This window comes from Dreissena polymorpha, chromosome 5 (genome assembly GCF_020536995.1).
Source record: "Dreissena polymorpha isolate Duluth1 chromosome 5, UMN_Dpol_1.0, whole genome shotgun sequence".
Taxonomy (NCBI): Eukaryota; Metazoa; Mollusca; class Bivalvia; order Myida; family Dreissenidae; genus Dreissena; species Dreissena polymorpha.
In genome coordinates, this window is record NC_068359.1 from 98999856 (window position 1) to 99019466 (window position 19611).

The window sequence follows — 19611 nt, forward strand, 5'->3', positions numbered from 1 at the left end:
ATCTTTTAATGACACTTGCTGAGTACACATGTCCTTCTCATATCTTGATTTAGTTTATTCAATTAGTTTTTTTAATATCATCTTCAATTATGGTGACAATCTTAATGAGCATAGTACTTTTTGGTCATGGTGAACTTTTGTGATCCCCTTTTGTCTGTTGAAAAACATGGCCGCCAGTGGGCAGGGCATTTTAACCAGGTTTTTGAAGAAAAAACTGATTATTAGATTGGCGAATGTCGGCGGGCGGGCGGGCTGGCGGGCAGAACAAGATTTTCCGGGCCATAACTTTGTTGTTCATTGTCAGATTTTAAAATCATTTTGCACATTTGTTCACCATCATTAGACGGTGTGTCGCGCGAAAGAATTACGTCAATATCTCCAAGGTCAAGGTCACAATTTGAGTTTGAATGCCAAAAATGGCCATAAATGAGCTTGTCCGGGCCATAACTTTGTCGTTCATTGTCAGATTTTAAAATCATTTGGCACATTTGTTCACCATTATTAGACGGTGTGTCGCGTGAAAGAATTACGTCGATATCTCCAAGGTCAAGGTCACAATTTGAATTTGAAGGTCAAAAATGGCCATAAATGAGCTTGTCCCGGCCATTACTTTGTGATTCATTGTGAGATTTTAAAATCATTTGGCATATTTGTTCACCATCATTAGACGGTGTGTTGCGCGAAAGATTCACGTCGATATCTCCAAGGTCAAGGTCACAATTTGAGTTTGAAGGTCAAAAATGGCCATAAATGAGCTTGTCTGGGCCATTAATGTGTCATTCATTGTGACATTTTAAAATCATTTGGCACATTTGTTCACCATTATTGGACGGTGTGTCGCACGAAAGAATTACGTCAATATCTCCAAGGTCAAGGTCGCCACAACTAAAAATAGATTGAATTTGAAACAACTATGTAACTATGAACAATCAGTAAAAATGCACATTTTGATTTTTAGTTGTCTCTCTTTATCAGACTTTTTTTATGAAGAAGAGAAGAGGGGGTAAATTGTTTTGCACATGTCGGTCGGTCTGTCGGTCCGTCCACCAGATGGTTTCCGGATGATAACTCAAGAACGCTTAGGCCTAGGATCATGAAACTTCATAGGTACATTGATCATGACTGGCAGAGGACCCCTATTGATTTTCAGGTCACTAGGTCAAAGGTCAAGGTCACAGTGACTTGAAATAGTAAAATGGTTTCCGGATGATAACTCAAGAACACTTAGGCCTAGGATCATGAAACTTCATAGGTACATTGATCATGACTGGCAGATGAACCCTATTGATTTTCAGGTCATTAGGTCAAAGGTCAAGGTCAAAGTGACTTGAAATAATAAAATGGTTTCCGGATGATAACTCTAGAATGCTTACGCCTAGGATCATGAAACTTCATAGGAACATTGATCATGACTGGCAGATGACCCCTATTGATTTTCAGGTCACTAGGTCAAAGGTCAAGGTCACAGTGACTCGAAACAGTAAAATGGTTTCCTGTTGATAACTCAAGAAAGCTTAAGTCTCCGATCATGAAACTTCATAGGAACTTTGATCATGACTTGCAGATGACCCCTATTGATTTTCAGGTCACTAGGTCAAAGGTCAAGGTCACAGTGACTCGAAACAGTAAAATGGTTTCCGGATGATAACTCAAGAATGCTTACGCCTAGGATCATGAAAATTCATAGGTACATTGATCATGACTGGCAGATGACCTGTATCAATTTTCAGGTCACTAGGTCAAAGTCACAGTGACTCGAAACAGTAAAATGGTTTCCGGATGATAACTAAAGAAAAATTAGGCCTAGGATCATGAATCTTCATAGGTACATTGATCATGACTGGCAGATGACCCTTATTGATTTTCAGGTCACTAGGTCAAAGGTCAAGGTCACAGTGACAAAAAACGTATTCACACAATGGATTCCACTACAACTGACACATATGGGGGGCATGCATGTTTTACAAACAGCTCTTGTTTTCTAATTGAAATCAATGTCAATTGTACATAAGGGGGTTAACAATACACATTTTACATTGTCTCCCTTTATCATACTTTTTTTCAACTTGTTGACACTAAAAGTTAAATTTATTGGCCAATCTTCATGAAACTTGGTCTGAACATTTTAATGATGTATTTGATGAGTTCGAAAATGGTTCTGGTTTGTTGAAAAGAATTGCTGCTAGGGGGGGGGTATATAGTTCATTGTTCATGAAACTTTTTTAGAACATTTGTTCTAATGATATCTTAGGCTGCACAGAACAAGTCAGTTCCTTTGTATCTCAGGTGAGCGACAGTGGGCCTTTTAGGTCTTCTTGTTAATCATATAGGTATAATGGCATGAAGCCTATTTATACTATTTTTCTGATAATTGTACATACTTGCAGTTTTGCATTATTTTTGGAAATTGTTCTGTCAATTGGGTTTATTTTAGTTTCGACGTCCTCCCATTATAAGACTTTCGCTTTTTCTGGCTGAAACTAACAAAACACAGGTATTGATTTGTTTGTCAAGGCTTCTTTCACATCTGGCGGGAATAAGTAAATCCTTTTAAAATGCTTCTTGACCAAGACATTATTTTCATATGCCAGAAAGTTCTATTACAACAGTTTTTAAGAAAGACATTTTTTACTGGGTTTTTCACAGCAAATACTGGTCATATGCCAATACAATCAATTAATGGGGAACTTCATTGCAATGAAGATATATACAACAGGTCTTTCACTTTTATTTCACAATTATGAGGCTTTAAATGTCTGTCCTGTATAATGTATTTTTCTCTGGAAATTCTATATGGAATTAAATGATACTAAATTTATAATAGAAAAAAATACTGGTATCATGCATTTTTTAATTGTTTGCAAGGTAATATACAAAAAAAATATAATCGACATGCACATATATTGCGCTTTTTGTTGCATGTTCCTATACATGTTTGGTCAGATTAGCTTCTTAACTTTTAGCATTTATTATATTTTTGCTTTAATCATTTTAATTAAATTGCTTCGCAAATCTCATTGCAAAACATCTATCAGATTTACATATATCATTGTTTGCTTTGTGCATGTTTTTAGAACTTGTTGTTTTTAACCTTAACAAATCATGTGTATGTGTTATTGTTGATAGTTTATCAATCTGCTCCACTTGTTTTTATTTTTACACAAAAAATATATGTTTACATTTAAATTTAAATAGAAAGTTTATATTTTTTGCATTCAACAAATTTGGATGATAAAATTTGGGGAATGAAAAGGTAGTTTTTTAGGTTTGTGTTTATTTTGCAAGTCTATTTTTGTTCAGATTTAATATATTAGTTTTTTTCTAAATTTGCAGGAAAATTGGTGTATATACATTACGTGTAACAGAATGTGTTTGCATCTAATAAGGTCATGTTCGTGTAAATATTAGTAAATTAAATTAAATGCAATATTCAGACAGATATAATGGATACAGCAGTTTTAACCTCCACCTTTCAATGATTATTGCTTGAATCTGATTATGTTTTATCAAGTTTTTCCTATCACTACATCACAAGTCAAAATTATATTTATAAATATAAATAAATAAACGTTTAAAAGATAGAGACCCATGGGGCGTAACGGCTCATGTATTTGAAACTAACGGTTACTCCCCTTTATGGATAATCGCAAAGGACAATAAGAAACTCTTAGCTTTGTGCAAAACCCTAATAAATGGCTTCGGCTTATTAATTTCAAATCAGTTCAAGCAGATCTGCAAACTGTGTTATCTCGGACCTGGAAGCCTGATTATCCACAAGTTGTGTTATTGTACTGCTATTGAAGCCGAACGTGAGAAATTGTGGACACTTATTCTTGAGACTTGTGGGATTGATGACTTTAAACGCTTCATCCAGATCAGTGCCTTTGAGCAATGTGTGAGCATATTAAAGTTGGGCTCTGAAACATCTCAGAAGCATTTTTTGCACCTTGATATTGCCGTCTCAATTTGCAAATTGCTACATTAATACAATGATGGTGCTGCCAATGATCAGAAACATGTCCAGATGTTTTATGTTGTTCTTCTTTTTGAATGTGATCTTTTTACTATATTGCAAATATAGCAAATATCTGTATGCGTATTTGATTGTATATATGTAGTGTATGACACATATGATATTCCCATGAGGAACTACTTTGACTGTAAACGTTTCACTATAAAAGTCTTCTATGGAAGGCAACACTTGTGATTTGTGTTTAGTTGGTCGTGTGTCAAAGTTCCATATATTTGCTAATCACATATGTTCGCTAATTATGTCTTTACTTTCGTTTTCGAGTTAAGACATATTCTAGGCGAATACATAGTTTCATAGTATTAAAACTAAAACTCGGTCTCTATAAACGTACGCATTGGTGTTTAATCATGCCGCATTATTCTAGGTATTCTTATATCATTAGTGTATATTTAAATTGTTATGTTTATATGTTGTTCTTATCTGTTTTCTCTTGTTGTGGTTGTATGTGTTGTATGGTGCCTGTACGTGCGTGCGTGCGTATTATTGAATTAATGAACTAAAATCATTATCATTGACTTTATTATGTCATTGACCTAATAATTATATATATGTATATATATATATATATATATATATATATATATATATATATATATATATATATATATATATATATATATATATATATTTATTTATTTATTTATTTATTTATATATACTCTATTATGTTACTTATCTTTGTAAATAATGTATTGAGTTGCTTCACTTTGATCTCTTGTATGTGTATATAATCGATTGTATGTAATTATTTATAATATGTAATATATATTATGCTCTTCATGAATGGAGGAAAATAAAAGTCTATCTGTCTATCTATCTATATGAAACAAATCAGGCATACAAAATATTGTGATATGTTTTATCTATTTAAGTCTGTTTAGTGTTGTGTGAAAGTATACATTTGTGCATGCGCCCTTATAGTTGTTTATATAGTTCATAATTGAATTGAATACAATGACTATAATAAATAAATATACATGTAATTCCAATTATTGATTAATCCTTTACTTTATCAATGTCATTGTTAGCCATATTCAGAAGTACTCTATGCATTGTATTGTATCCTGCTTTTGTTGGTACCCGTTTGTATGTAGGTTTATATAACCGGGTTGGTTGGAATAGCTTGATTGTAATATTTTGTTACTTTATACTTAAAGCGAAAGCAGCAGTTGTTCCTTAAATTAACATGAATCAGCTTTACTATATATGTTTTGTTTTATGCATACTTTGTTTCAACATATTTGTATTGCCACATAAAATTCATTGTACTCAATTCTAATTGGTTTAAAATAAGATTTATCTTTCAGTCTCAGCTTTAGCAACGATCAAAGTTGCACAGAAGCAACCAAAATTATCATGTTGATCATTTGAATCAGTAGCGCCAACAATCATACTGTACAATTAAAAGTATGAATGGTAAAAAAAAAATTTATTAGTGGTAACATACCAACATTTTTTAAGAGAAATATTTACATTTTTTTTAAACATCTTTAACAAAACTATATTTATTAAGATAATTTTACAGACCACCAATAGACCTTTTCTGTTTTATTGTTTAAGGTCTTGTCTGTGTTATTGTTTAAAGGTCTTGTCTGTGGTATTGTTTAAAGGTCTTGTCTGTGCTACTGTTCACAGATTGTGTATGTGTTACTTTCTAAGATAAAGTAGACAGTAGGTTTATAAAGATCCTTCTGGAAGGTAAGTTTTGCTAAGTCTACCTTGCAGAAGGGCCTTTTAAGCTGAATGCTACAGACAGTAATTACACAGCATAGCAATTATTCGGATTTGTACTATTGGTGTATCTATTCGTCAATTATATTAAATATAATCACATACAATGGTATTTACATAATTTGCGACGAGGGTAGCTAGGATTTTGAATAAGGATCACTGCGCTTCTATGCTTTGAATGGTGTTATATTATTAAACAAGAGTAAAACAAGTTAATTTGCCTCTTTGTCTCTTTACGAATAAGTTCAATTATTTATGTTTTAATACATGTACCAAGCACAAACAATACGTAATTCGAAACCCTTAACGAAGCGTATTCCTGGAAAATGATTTCTTTATTATATATATATATATATATATATATATATATATATATATATATATATATATATATATATATATATATATATATATATATATATATAAAGTAAAAACGGAGGATTTCTGTAGTAAATGACATTTAACAACCGTCTATGGACCAATGCATTTTTCCGCATGTAGTCATAGCTGTCTAGAAGTCCGGACTAAAAGTCACGAGTTCAGAACCACTGCAAGGACCTTCGTGTAACTTTGATAGCGATGGGCTGAAGTATAAGGCAAGAAAGCAATGCATTTATAAAAAACTGAATCAGTTTCTCATTTTTAGGTTTTGCTTAGTCTTTATTGTCGCCTGACAGTTTTTATACCAAATTTTGGCTTTTTAAAGTTATTTAGTGGTGGTGACCTTAAATAATGTCAAGACCCAGTTAATCTATGGCAAGAGTCCTTGTTATAATGATATTTGACAAATTGTTACATGATTCTGACCAAAAACATGATGGTGAGAAATTAATTACTCATTGAGCAACACCTGCCACTTTCGAAGAGATGTCAAATGTTGTTACGTACTTACACCCAATATAAATAGTTGAATGGCTGATGTATGTTTTCATATTCTTTAACGTATTTATTTACGGGAAAACCCATTCAAAGCATCCTGTAATAACCAAGGATACTCACTCTTCCTTGGCGTCGCAGCGTAGCGTGCATTCGTTGCCGAATGTCTGTCCGTTAGATCCGCACACGGGCTGGTAGATGAAGGTACAGATACAGGGGATCACCGCCTGTCGCTTGCCCACGCCAGGGGCTATGAGAGTCTGCGCGGTTCCGGTACAGGGGCCCTCTTGGAAGAACGCAACGCCGCTGTAACATGATAGAACCAGTATTATCCAAATATGTGTCACTAAAAAAGTTTATTGATAAATATTTGTGATAATGAACGTGTGGAATTTTCTCTCGTTTTCATTGGACAAGTCCGCGCACTAGGTGACCGTGCCTAACTCTTAGTTGTTATGTCAGATGTGGTTCATGACAAGGCAGAAGTCATTTATTAAAGTAAACTATAAACGGCGTCACTATAAAAAACAAAATTACGTCATTTACTGAAATTGTTTTCTTTCCGACATAAAAATGAGACCAGAATACCGGTAAAAGCACTTAAAGAAGAAAATAGAGGTTTTTATTCCATGTGAAAACTCTACAAACCTTTTCTGTGATCAGCATTCATTCATAGTTTTATCTGCCAGTTTGAGAAGTAAAAAACATAAATAAGATCCCTTTTCAGTTATAATATATATATATAATTTAATTGCTATATAATATTTATATCACTAATTATCAAACAATACAGTGAGTACATACGCGCATCTGAGCTCACACGAGTTGCCATACGTCTATCCGTCCTGTCCGCATACGGGCTGGTATATCCGGGGACAGGCGCACACCGGTTGGACGCAGATACCCTTGTGGTATTCAGCTACACCCCTGCAATACCACTTGCATAAGTGCCAAACATTCGATAACCTTACGTGTAAGGCGATTTTTCATTCTTTTTCAGAAAGGCATTTCTTGGACGCATGTGTTTATCAGTAAATGGTGCTATTACACTAATAAATTATTCAAGAGAAAGAAATCTGTATAAAAATGCCAGTGAATACGAACTGAAATTTATTAAAACGCCATTTTAGAACCTTACACGTTTGAAATTATGTTTATGAGTCAGATGGTAAATACGTGACCTGGTATATGGTATATTAATAGCATATTTTCAGATAATAACAAGTAATTCAATTTGTAAGTTATGAAAGAGTTACAATTGTTTGTTAATATATCTAGCTTTATCATAATTATAGCCTATAGCTGCAGCCTGATTTAGCAGAAATATAAAAGTGACTTCACATCACCGGGAGCGGGATTTAATAACAAACATAGGACTATTTAGGTAAAAGACTGATACGTAGCGTGCATACCGAACACTTAATGTGAAACGTGTGATATCGTTTTATTTATACACAAGCAACGTGTTGCAGAATAAGGTCTCGTCTGCCATTTAGTATATGTTAAACAAATTGAACAAAGAAATCTCCAATCAACAATTGTGTTCAAAACATATTTCCAAACGCTTACTCGCATTTCATGGAATACCAGTTTGGGTAGGTTTTACCGTCGACTCCGCACACCGGCATGTTGTCCATGGTGCAATTGTAAATGCACAGGTGGGGGCCCGGGGTCGTATGCGCCGGTGCGGACACAGTGACGCCACCTGGAGGAAGTGAAATCACATGAATAATAATCACTAATTCATATGGGTCTATACCCTAGTTAAATTCAAATATATTTAATAGAAACTGTGCTATGTTTATTATAAGAGAATATCTAACATCAAAACTTTTTTTTTCATGTCACCTCTTCATTATATTCATTTAGTTGATCGTATTTTGATGTTTTATTCTCGAAACAAATCTAATAATGTATTTTATATTTTCTACATAAAAAGATCAAGAAATCAATTGTGAATGTGGCAGTCGAATATATCAACTGTTATGATCTTCGTTTTAATATAAGTTATAATATAAGTCGCAATTATATCAAAACGTGCCCAATGCAAGAGGCGTTCATTGGATTTTTTTCTTCAAATTATTGCAAAATATTAATTGCATGACTTTATGACGATACTTTTGAAAAAAAAAGAAAAAAGTAACCGGTATTAGAAACAAAAATTACAGGCGAGCTCTGGGCATGCAGTATAAACGAATATCAAACAATCATATAGAATGGCGTAAAAAATATTTTCTTACCAACAAACGCCACGAGTGCTAAGCAAATAAGTCCAACAGTGGTCAACATCGGCGCCGTCTTAAAACAAGAGTGAAAGTATGTGTTTCATCAGGTCTCTCTCTCTCTCTCTCTCTCTCTCTCTCTCTCTCTCTCTCTCTCTCTCTCTCTCTCTCTCTCTCTCTCTCTCTCTCTCTCTCTCTCTCTCTCTCTCTCTCTCTCTCTCTCTCTCTCTCTCTCCCTCTCTCTCTCTCTCTCTCTCTCTCTCTCTCTCTCTCTCTCTCTCTCTCTCTTGAAGATAGCGTTGTTTCTTGTTTTTATAAACATTGTGATGTGTGTATTTTATTATGCCCCTCTTCGAAGAAGAAGGGGTATATTGTTTTGCTGGCTGTCTTCCGGTTGACCTGTCGGTAGACCAGTCTGAATATCGGTAGACCTGCCGGTAGACCAGTCTGAATGACGGTAGACCAGTTCGTTTCCGATCACTCAAGAATGCTTACTCCTAGGATCATGAAACTTCATAGGTACATTGATCATGACTAGCAGATGACCCCTATTGATTTTCAGGTCAAAAGGTCAAAGGACAAGGTCACAGTGACAAAAAACGTATTCACATAATGGCTGCCACTACAACTGACAGCCCATATGGGGGGCATGCATGTTTTACAAACAGCCCTTGTTTAATAGATATTATGAATGGAACTGCAAATGGGCCAATGGCAATCGCCATGGGTATATGGTAGCATAATGTTTACAAATGACTGATTCTGATGCTAAACCATATGTTGAAAAAAATGACATGTTTGACACTAAACAGTTTTGCATTTAATTTGCTTACTATAATCATTCAAATGTAGTTTATCCATGTATTGTCTAATTGCTGTGCTGTGGGTTTTTTCTTCAAATAAGTGTGTGATTTGTTATTGTATAAAAAGTAAACTATTCAAGAATTTTACTGAGGTCAAAAGTGTTGTAGTATAAAGCTAAACGTTACAGTACAAATGATTTTTGTACAAATTTACTGGGGTCGAACATTTTGTAGCATTAAGAATACAATTGTACATGATATGTATACTATTGTACTGTGGTCAAGTTTTTTTTTTGGGGGGGAGCATATAGTCGCCGCTTCGTCTGTCCGTGCGTCCGTCCGTGCACAATTTTTGTCCGGGCTATTTCTCAGCAATTAATGACCGGAATTCAATTAAACTTTATGGGAAGCTTCACTACCAAGAGGAAATGTGCATATTATCAGCGGGTTCTAGTCAGATGATTTTTCACAGAGTTATGACCCTTTGAAATTTTCCATTAACTGTACATATAGTGCAATTCTTGTCCGGGCTATTTCTCAGCAACTAATGACCAGAATTAAATGAAACTTTATGGGATGCTTCACTACCAAAAGGAGATGTGCATATTATCAGCCAGTTATGGTCCGATGATTTTTCCCAGTCTTATGGCCCTTTGAAATTTTCCATTAACTGTACATGTAGTGAAATTCTTGTCCGGGCGATTTCTCAGCAACTAATGACTGGAATTCAATGAAACTTTATGGAAAGCTTCACTACCAAGAGATGTGCATATTATCAGCCGGTTCTGGTCGGATGATTTTTCACATACTTATGGCCCTTTGAAATTTTCCATTGTACATATAGTGCAATTCTTGTCCGAGCTAGTTCTCGGCAACTTATTACGGGAATTCAATGAAACTTTATGGGAAGCTCCAATTGTTCATTGTTTAAAAGTTTTGTTGTACTGTCTCCGACTACAGAGCTCTTGTTATGATCGATACATGTACTTCCCTTCATATTGTTCTAGAGTTAAACGTTGTGTAGTACTTATTGTGAATGGAACATTTATTTCCCTTCAAATTGTTCAGTGGCCAAACATTTTGTTAGCTTGGCTGTTTTCGGAGAAAACCCGTGGTATTGTCATAGCCAGCTCGTCCGCCGTCTGCGTCGTGCTAAAACCTAACATTGGCTATAAAATCAGAGTTCTTCCACCTACAACATTGAAACTTCATATGTAGCTGCACCTTGATGATTTCTACACGCCCCACCCAATTTTGGATCACTAGGTCAAAGATCAAGGTCACTGTGACCTCTAAACAATTTTTAACTGCACCCACAGCCGAGCGTTGGCACCCGCTATGCGCTGCTCTTGGTGTACGTATTTTTATTGATGCAAGTGCTCAAATTGTTCTGTGGTCAAACATTTTGTTGTACTTTTTATTATTAATGCATGTGTTATATTCAATTATAATTTGTAATCTAGAGTCCGTGAGTGAATATACTGTTCAATGTAAAAACTATGTGGCATTTGTTTGTTTCTTGTTTATTACTTGCCTATATTTGTGAGCACTTGAACATTGTCTTTGATAATTGTATATTTAAAAATGAATGTAATTTTTTTTAAACAGCTTATGATTTTATTCAACAAATTATTATTGAATATAACACTACCCCATTTGGCAAAAAAACAACAATCAATAACGCGCGAAACACTTAATGTCCAAATTACTTATTTTGAAAGTTATTATCGTTGTTAAATGTAACATTTCATCAAATAAACTTGTGTCAAATAACAGCTTTTGTATTTTTCTAGAATGCATGCATTGCATGTCCGAATTAGTGTGATAACTGCTTAGAAAATATTAGAACTTAAAACGTTATCATTCGTTTGCCCTAGATTGCAAAGCTGTTAAAAGATTAACGGAGGCTTGCAGAAAGAGTTGTATAAGTATGATAGACAGGTTGTGAGTGATTGTGATAATTATATGGTTGAAGTATTTTTTGATTTTGTCTTAAAACACGTGTTTGCTTTTTTTTAAGATGCTTGTGTTGTTCAAACGCCTCATAAAAATTCTCAAATGTCCAACCTGAAAAGAGAAACGACTGCCACATTACTGCGTGTGAAAGAAATTCCTCACACGCTGAAAGGTGGAAGGACAAATACAATAAATATCTTTAGAAAAATATACGGCGTTGACTGTGGTTGGTGTGATGAAAAAGTCAAATGTTATATAAATGAGATCAAAGATTGCGAATGCCTTTTCTGCGCAGTTATTAGCTGCATCTAACGAAAATCAATTTCGGGGTGTTGCGCCAAATTTCATGGCTTATTTCGCTTTATTAGATATTACAGATCATATATCTATAGAAACAGAATAGAAAACACAAGAAGAATGAAAATAAATGAAAACACGTTAACCGGCCGCCCGAATCATCCTAACATATTTGAAATATTTATAAGTGCGTTCTTCGAACAGACCTGTTTTAGTGGTTTGTCGGACATTTATATTTTATTCGATTATTACTATATAGTGTCGTGAATCATCGAGCTCATGCTCAATAAATTGGTCAATATAGTGAAATATTCTTATCAAATTAATCAAAACTGGTAATTGTCATAGAATTGTTGAAAACACATTAAGAATCTGTGATTGAAATACCATAATCTTATTGCCGAATATCTTCATTTATTCTATGCTTTCCGGTGGTTTATAGAGAAATATCAGTGAAATAAAACTGATATTTCACTGTTTCAAACAGTGAAAAATAACAGTGAAAAATATTGATATTTTTCACTGTTTTAAAGTGAAATGACATCATTTTTTCGACGAAATGACGTCATAAATTCAGCGAAATTATCCAGTTAAACACTTTTACAATGCAAAAAAACGGTGAAAAAGCATAAAATAAAAAAAAATGTTGGATTCGATGGAATATCGATTTTAATTCACTCGTAATCATAGAAAAAATATATTTTCAAAATATAATTTTATATGATCACTCGTGAAATAAAATCGATATTCCATCGAATCCAACAAATATCCTCTATTTAAGATCTTTCTTTAAAATAAACATCAAGTTCACCTAGTTAACGCGTTAGCGTTTATATATAACGATTATATAACGATTCTATAACTGACCGCGAACTGACCTTGAAACCTTGCGTGTTGGAATGCAATGCATTAAAGTTAGGTAACGATTCCACTGCTGGAACGAGTGCTAGTTTAAAGTTTAATACGTTTACATGTTTAACGGGCAATTTCGAAAGCAAAAAATATTTTCGTCAAAGCGTATATCAGGATAGCGAACAACAATACTTGCACGATCTAAACTATACGAGTGCAATTCGGTAGTACTTACTAAATATGATAACAGTCTTTAAGTACAATCGCTCTGGCGCTGACAAACTTCTACATCAAGGGGCACACACAAAATGTGTTCCATGCTGAACAAGCAGTTAACATCGTTGCAGAACGCATTGTAATAACCCTTTTTAAACCCTATACCTCCCAAAACTAGAAAGTAAATTGAATAACATATTAATTAATGTAGATGTGTAAACTGTTCGTAGATTGTACGTTTTATATTTCGAAAAGTTTCAGGCCTACCGGCGGAAAATTTTATATTCAAATTCATTGGTCGCTTACAAAGGTCAGCTTAGGTGAAAAGCTGAATTAAACAGCTATGCCGAATAAAAATGTTCGACCTGTCGACCGGCTGCACTGTTGTTTTTGATAAATTTACCTTTTATCGAATTAGCAATCGAATACGAATAAATAAAAGAAACTCAAGTAAATAGTAAATCATTATGTAAACATACGCTCACGTTTTAAAGGAATCTTATCTGATTTAATGTGATTCTTTTTTTAATGAAAATATCTAAAAAAATTCAGTACGGATTGTTATGCACTCGCTACATGTCTCGCATTTTGCTAACCCATGAAATTGTTTTCGCAAAGTGGTAAGGTCAATGTGAAAGCACCCGCAATCAACCAGAAAATACTTCTTAATTAAAAATTAAGTTAGCCATCATTGGGTTATCTATTTTGATACGTTACAACATATGGTAGAACAACCCATCCGATTCTATCGGACAAGCAACATTGTATTCAGAGAAAGGCACATAATGATATTCATTAATTATAAGTTAATTTAAGAAAACATTGAACAACCTGATGAAAGAACATATTTTATCTTATGAATAACGAGATTATACGTTTTTTTTATATGTGTCAAATTCTAATATATTGATAAAATATGTTACAATAACACAAAATAGGCAAGAAAAAATATACATTGAAGACGAATTTCATAAAATGCAGCAAACACAAATTAGCGCCCCGAGCCGATTGTGACGAAGATATTTCGTAAATATTTTCCTACAATAACCGAAGCATTCGTCTTTTTTTATTAGGTTAGTGTTCGTGTGTCGTATGAATATATATCGTCGCAGTAATTTAAAATGAACCGTTAAACTAAATTTATATTCACATCGTACATGCATGATATACATGTTGGCGAATTCGACTGTACAGACATTTTCGATTTTAGAATTAAATATCTGGCTTAACCAAGTTACAAAGATACACATTTTCAGTATGGATACAGAACCATATACATACATACACATGTACACTAATGCATGAACGGACACACGCACGTATACGTATAAACACATGCACATACATATTTATATAGCTTTACATAGCAGATTAACATTTTTATAAAAAAATTGTTTTTTTTCGAATAGCAGTTTCTTTCAACGTCTAGTACTGAAGAAAAATATAAGGCAGAAATACTCGATCAGAGAATGTTCAGTTTGTTTTCATCCTGCATTATAACAATGAAGTATGAACAATACAATCAGACTGTAATACAGCTACAATCACATAAACGTACATATTTACGTAGCTAAACATTGTTATATTCAGTTACTAATTTTATTATATATTATTTATATATAATTGCTTATTTGAATTAAAAGTTATTTTCAACTTCCAGTAATATAAATAAATACAGGCAAGTCAGTCAATATGCATTGAGGGTCCGCTTTGGGATATGTATATGTATGCGACTTTGATAGCTCATGTCGTCTTTCTGAATGTCATGTCGTTTGTAGACCCCGTTTTGGAAAGAGATATACATAAGTATCAAAGTAAAAAAAACATTGAAATTTGAGACAGTTAAGTATTTTTTTATTATTTTCAGTTTTAATTCTGTTCATCTTTAAACAAGATTTTTTCATTACAAAATTCAAATATATTTTCAGTGTTTCTAAGAGGCATGAACAACAGATCAAATTATTATTTTTTAACTTTTGTTTTTATAAAAAACGCACACAAAGATAATTATTCTGCAAGTAATCACCCAATTAGGTTCTACCATTGTATGCCTTACTATTCCTCTTATCTCTTTTAACAATATTTAAGTTAAGACAAAATTTTGAAGGTTTTCGTTTGTATAGCGCGAAGTGTGCTGTTTTAAAAGGACTTTAAATGTATTGCGGTGTATGGGAGAAAGTTAGATGTTGCATGTGAAGCTGAATGCTACGGACAGTTATTAGTGTGAGCGTTAGCTCACACTAATTTTACAGACCAAATTTTGCAAATCAGTATGCGCGGAACTGCTTAACTACGCTGTGGAAAGACAACCACTGCCTGTTGTAGTTAAATTATGCAGACGACAAATTCGTCTGCTAGGGAAGATGACCACCACATATGCCTGTTCACAGCAGTGGGTGTATATGACTAATAGTGTTTAATAGCTTTTAAGACAACATTGGCCAGTCTAGTGTTTATCATTGAAATCTGTACATATTGGCTGCTTTCAGGGAAAACGGTGCTTAATGCATGTCAAATAAGATTAGCCTATGCACACTGGCTAATCAAGGACGACATTTGTGATTTTATAATGTTTTTCGTTTAAAGATTCTCTGGTACTGGGATGACAATTAATGCATAAAGCCCTGTTTTCCCAAAATGAAGCTTAAATTATATTGTTTATTAATGATTTAAAAAAACACATCTGGACCTGTACTTTAAGACACACTCTTTATAAATTTGAATGGGCTGTGTTCATTTAAAACTTGCAATATAAATAGCTATAACATAATTTTTAAAACTGAGTTGCGTCTAAACCTATACAACAGCGAACACCTAAAGTGCCTTCAGCGCTTTGATTAGCAGTGGAGCCATCCTTCGAATGTGTAGTGTTCATATATCCGTCCGTTAATAAAATTAAATGTAATCACACACAACGGTGACGACGAGGATAGCTAGGATTTGGTTTAAGGATTACTGCTAACCAAGACTCAAGAGTTGCGTCCTTTTATTTCTGTTTTAACAATTGAAGTAAATATGTTTACCTACATTAAACAAGTGTAAATGCTTTGTCTCTTAACTGATAAGCTCGATTATCTATAAGTACACCATTTTAATACACAACGAGCATGATCATTCCGTTTTCCGTAAAAACCTAAAACTGGATAAATAAGTTCTTGTTTGTTTATATAAAACAGTATTAATAACGGAAAATTTCTTATAATGATGAACGGTAATAAAATTATGTTCAATCAATAACATTTAACAACAGTCTATTGACCCATGAATTTGTTCCGCATGTAGTCATAGCTGTCTAGAAGTCCGGACTAAAAGTCACGAGTTCAGTGCCACTGCAAGGACCTTCGTGGAGTTTTGATAGGTCTGGGCTGAAATATAAGGCAAGAAATAAATGCATGTATCAAAAACTGAACCACTACACAATAACATTCTCTGTTTGTAGGTTCTGCTTAGCTGTTACTGTCGTCTGACACTTTTTATTATCATATGTTGGCTTTTTAACCCTTTGCATGCTGGGAAATTTGTCGTCTGCTAAAATGTCTTCCGCTGAATTTATAAAATAAGCATTTTCTTCGATTTTTTTTTCAAAGAATACTATCCGAATAGCAAACAGTTTGGATCCTGATGAGACGCCACGTTCTGTGGCGTCTCATCTGGATCCAAACTGTTTGCACAGGCCTTCAAAAGCACTGAAAGGGTTAAAGTTATTTAGCGGCGATGACCGGAAATTATGTCAAGATCCAGTTAACCTATGGCAAGAGTCCGTGTTATAATGTTATTTGGCAAATTGTAACATTCTGACCGAAAACATGATGGTCAGAAATTGATTACTCATAGAGCAACACCTGCGACTTTCGAAGAGATGTTAAATGTTGTTGCGTACTTACACCTACTATAAATAGTTGAATGGCCCATATATATTTTCATATTCTTTAACGTTTGTATTAACGGGAAAACCCAATTATAGCATCATGTAATAACAAAGGATACTCACTCCTCCCTTGCGTCGCAGCGTAGCGTGCACTCGTTGCCGAATGTCTGTCCGTTAGACCCGCACACGGGCTGGTAGATGAAGGTACAGATACAGGGGATCACCGCCTGGCGCTTGCCCACGCCCGGGGGTATGAGAGTCTGCGCGGTCCCGGTACAGGGGCCCTCTTGGAAGAACGCAACGCCGCTGTAACAGTGATAGAACCAGTATTATCAAAATATGTATCACTAAAAAAGTTTATTGATAAATATTTGTTATAATGACCGTGTGGAATTTTCTCTTCTCTCGTTTTCATTGGACAAGTCCGCGCACTAGGTGACCGTGCCTAACTCTTAGTTGTTATGTCAGATGTGGTTCATGACAAGGTAGAAGTCATTTATTAAAGTAAACTATAAACGGCGTCACTATCAAAAACAAGATTACGTCATTTACTGAAATTGTTTTCTTTCCGACATGAAAATGAGACCAGAATACCGGTAAAAGCACTTGCAGAAGAAAATAGAGGTTTTTATTCCATGTGAAAACTCTACAAACTTTTTCTGTGTTCAGCATTCATTCATAGTTTTATCTGCCAGTTTGAGAATTAAAAACATAAATAAGATCCCTTTTCAGTAATAATATATATATAAAATTTAATTGCTATATAATATTTATATCACTAGTTATCAAACAATACAGTGAGTACATACGCGCATCTGAGCTCACACGAGTTGCCGTACGTCTGTCCGTCCTGGCCACACACGGGCTGGTATATCCGTGGACAGGCGCACACCGGTAGGCCGCAGATACCCTTGTGGTATTCAGCTACACCCCTGCAAGATAACTTATTTAGTGACAACCATTAAAAAAACTTACGTGTAAGGCGATATTTCATTCTTTTTCAGAAAGGCATTTTTTGGACGTATGTGTTTATGAGTAAATGGTGATATGACACTTAAACATTATTCCAGAAAAAGAAATCTGTTTAAAAATGTCAGTGAATACGAACTGAAATGTATTATAAATGCCATTTTAAAACTACACGTTTGAATGAAATTATTTATTTTGCAAGTTTTTGTTTATGAATCAGACGGTAAATACGTACCATGGTTTATGGTATATCACTAGCATGTGAACACATAAAAAATATAAGATTGAATCCACCCCCACCCCACCCCACCCCCGAAAACGTAACTGGGTTATTTTGAAAATAGTGCACATTAATTTAAAAAAAACTGTTGATAAATACATAACCCACGAATGTCAATTAACTATGCATTATAGAAACAAACACATACGATTTTTTTAGATAAACGTTAATACTTAAATAAATAGAATAATAGTGTTACAACGCTTTGTTAATATACCCTTTATCATGTCAAAAAAGTTGTTGCCTGATTAGGCCGAAATATAAAAGTTACTTCGCATCACCGGGAGCGGGTTTTAATAACAAATATATGGCTATTTAGTTAAAGGACTGATACGTAGCACGTGCAGGTTTATTATACCGATCACTAAAAGTAATACGTGTGGTATCGTTTTATTTATATACAAGTAACTTATTGCAGAATAAGGTCTCGTCCACCATTTATTATATATTAAACAAATTGAACAAAGAAATCTCCCATCAATATTTGTGTTCAAAACGTATTTTCAAACGCTTACTCGCATTTCATGGAACACATGTTTGGGTAGGTTTTACCGTCGACTCCGCACACTGGCATGTATTCCATGGTACAAATGCACAGGTGGGGGCCCGGGGTCGTATGCGCCTGCGTGGGCACAGTGGCGCCACCTGGAGGAAGTGAATTCACATGAATAACAAACACTAATTCATATGGGTCCATATGCTAGTTAAATTGAAATAGATAAAACAGAAAATGAGTTATGTTGTTATGAGAGAATTTTTAACATCATAAAAAATAATTGTTATAATGCCGCCTCTTCATTTTAAGTTTAGTTTATCGTATTTTTATGTGTAATTCTCGTAACAAATCTAATAATGTTTTTATATTTTGTACATACAAAGATCAATTTTCACACATCAAGAAAATTAATGTTGAATGTGTCAGTCGATTGTAGCAAAAGTTAAGATGTTCGTTATAATATTCGTTATAATATTTGAAGGTACGGCTCTTCAATACTTGTACATGCAGTTGCGGGTGTTCTCCAAAGACCTATAAAATATTCTAAAAAATATTCAATAGGTCTTTTTGTTCTCCCCGTCGTCGCAATTATATTAAGACGTACCCAATGTGCTAGGCGTTCATTTCCTTTTTTGTTCAAATTATTGGAAAATATTGATGGCATGCAATTTTACATTTATGACAATAGGTGTTCAGAAAAGAAAAAAAAGTAACCGGTATTACAAACAAAAATCACAGGCGAACTCTGTGCATGCAGTATTAATTGAATGGCATAAACAATCATGGAGAATGGTGTAATAAAAGATTTTCTTACCAACAAACGCCACGAGTGCTAAGCAAAAAAGTCCAACAGTGGTCAACATTGCTATCGGCGCGCTCTTAAAACAAGAGTGAAGGTATATTGTACACAATCAGTTTTCTTGCGCAAGATGAGATGTCAAGACAAAATCTGATGTCTATATACCGGTGAGGATTGTAAATATTTTGAAGCACTTTAACAATAAACAATACTG

General features: G+C 34.2%; 1 protein-coding gene across 1 annotated transcript; it reads right to left on the minus strand.

The window, feature by feature from the left end:
* Positions 1-6758: 6758 nt before the first annotated feature.
* LOC127831502 (ovomucoid-like) lies at positions 6759-19568 on the minus strand. The gene is given in 8 exon segments (XM_052356486.1): positions 6759-6945; positions 7444-7566; positions 8227-8344; positions 16286-16350; positions 16977-17159; positions 17663-17785; positions 18618-18747; positions 19413-19568. Coding segments are annotated over 8 exon segments (978 nt in total). The 5' UTR covers positions 19462-19568.
* Positions 19569-19611: the final 43 nt, after the last annotated feature.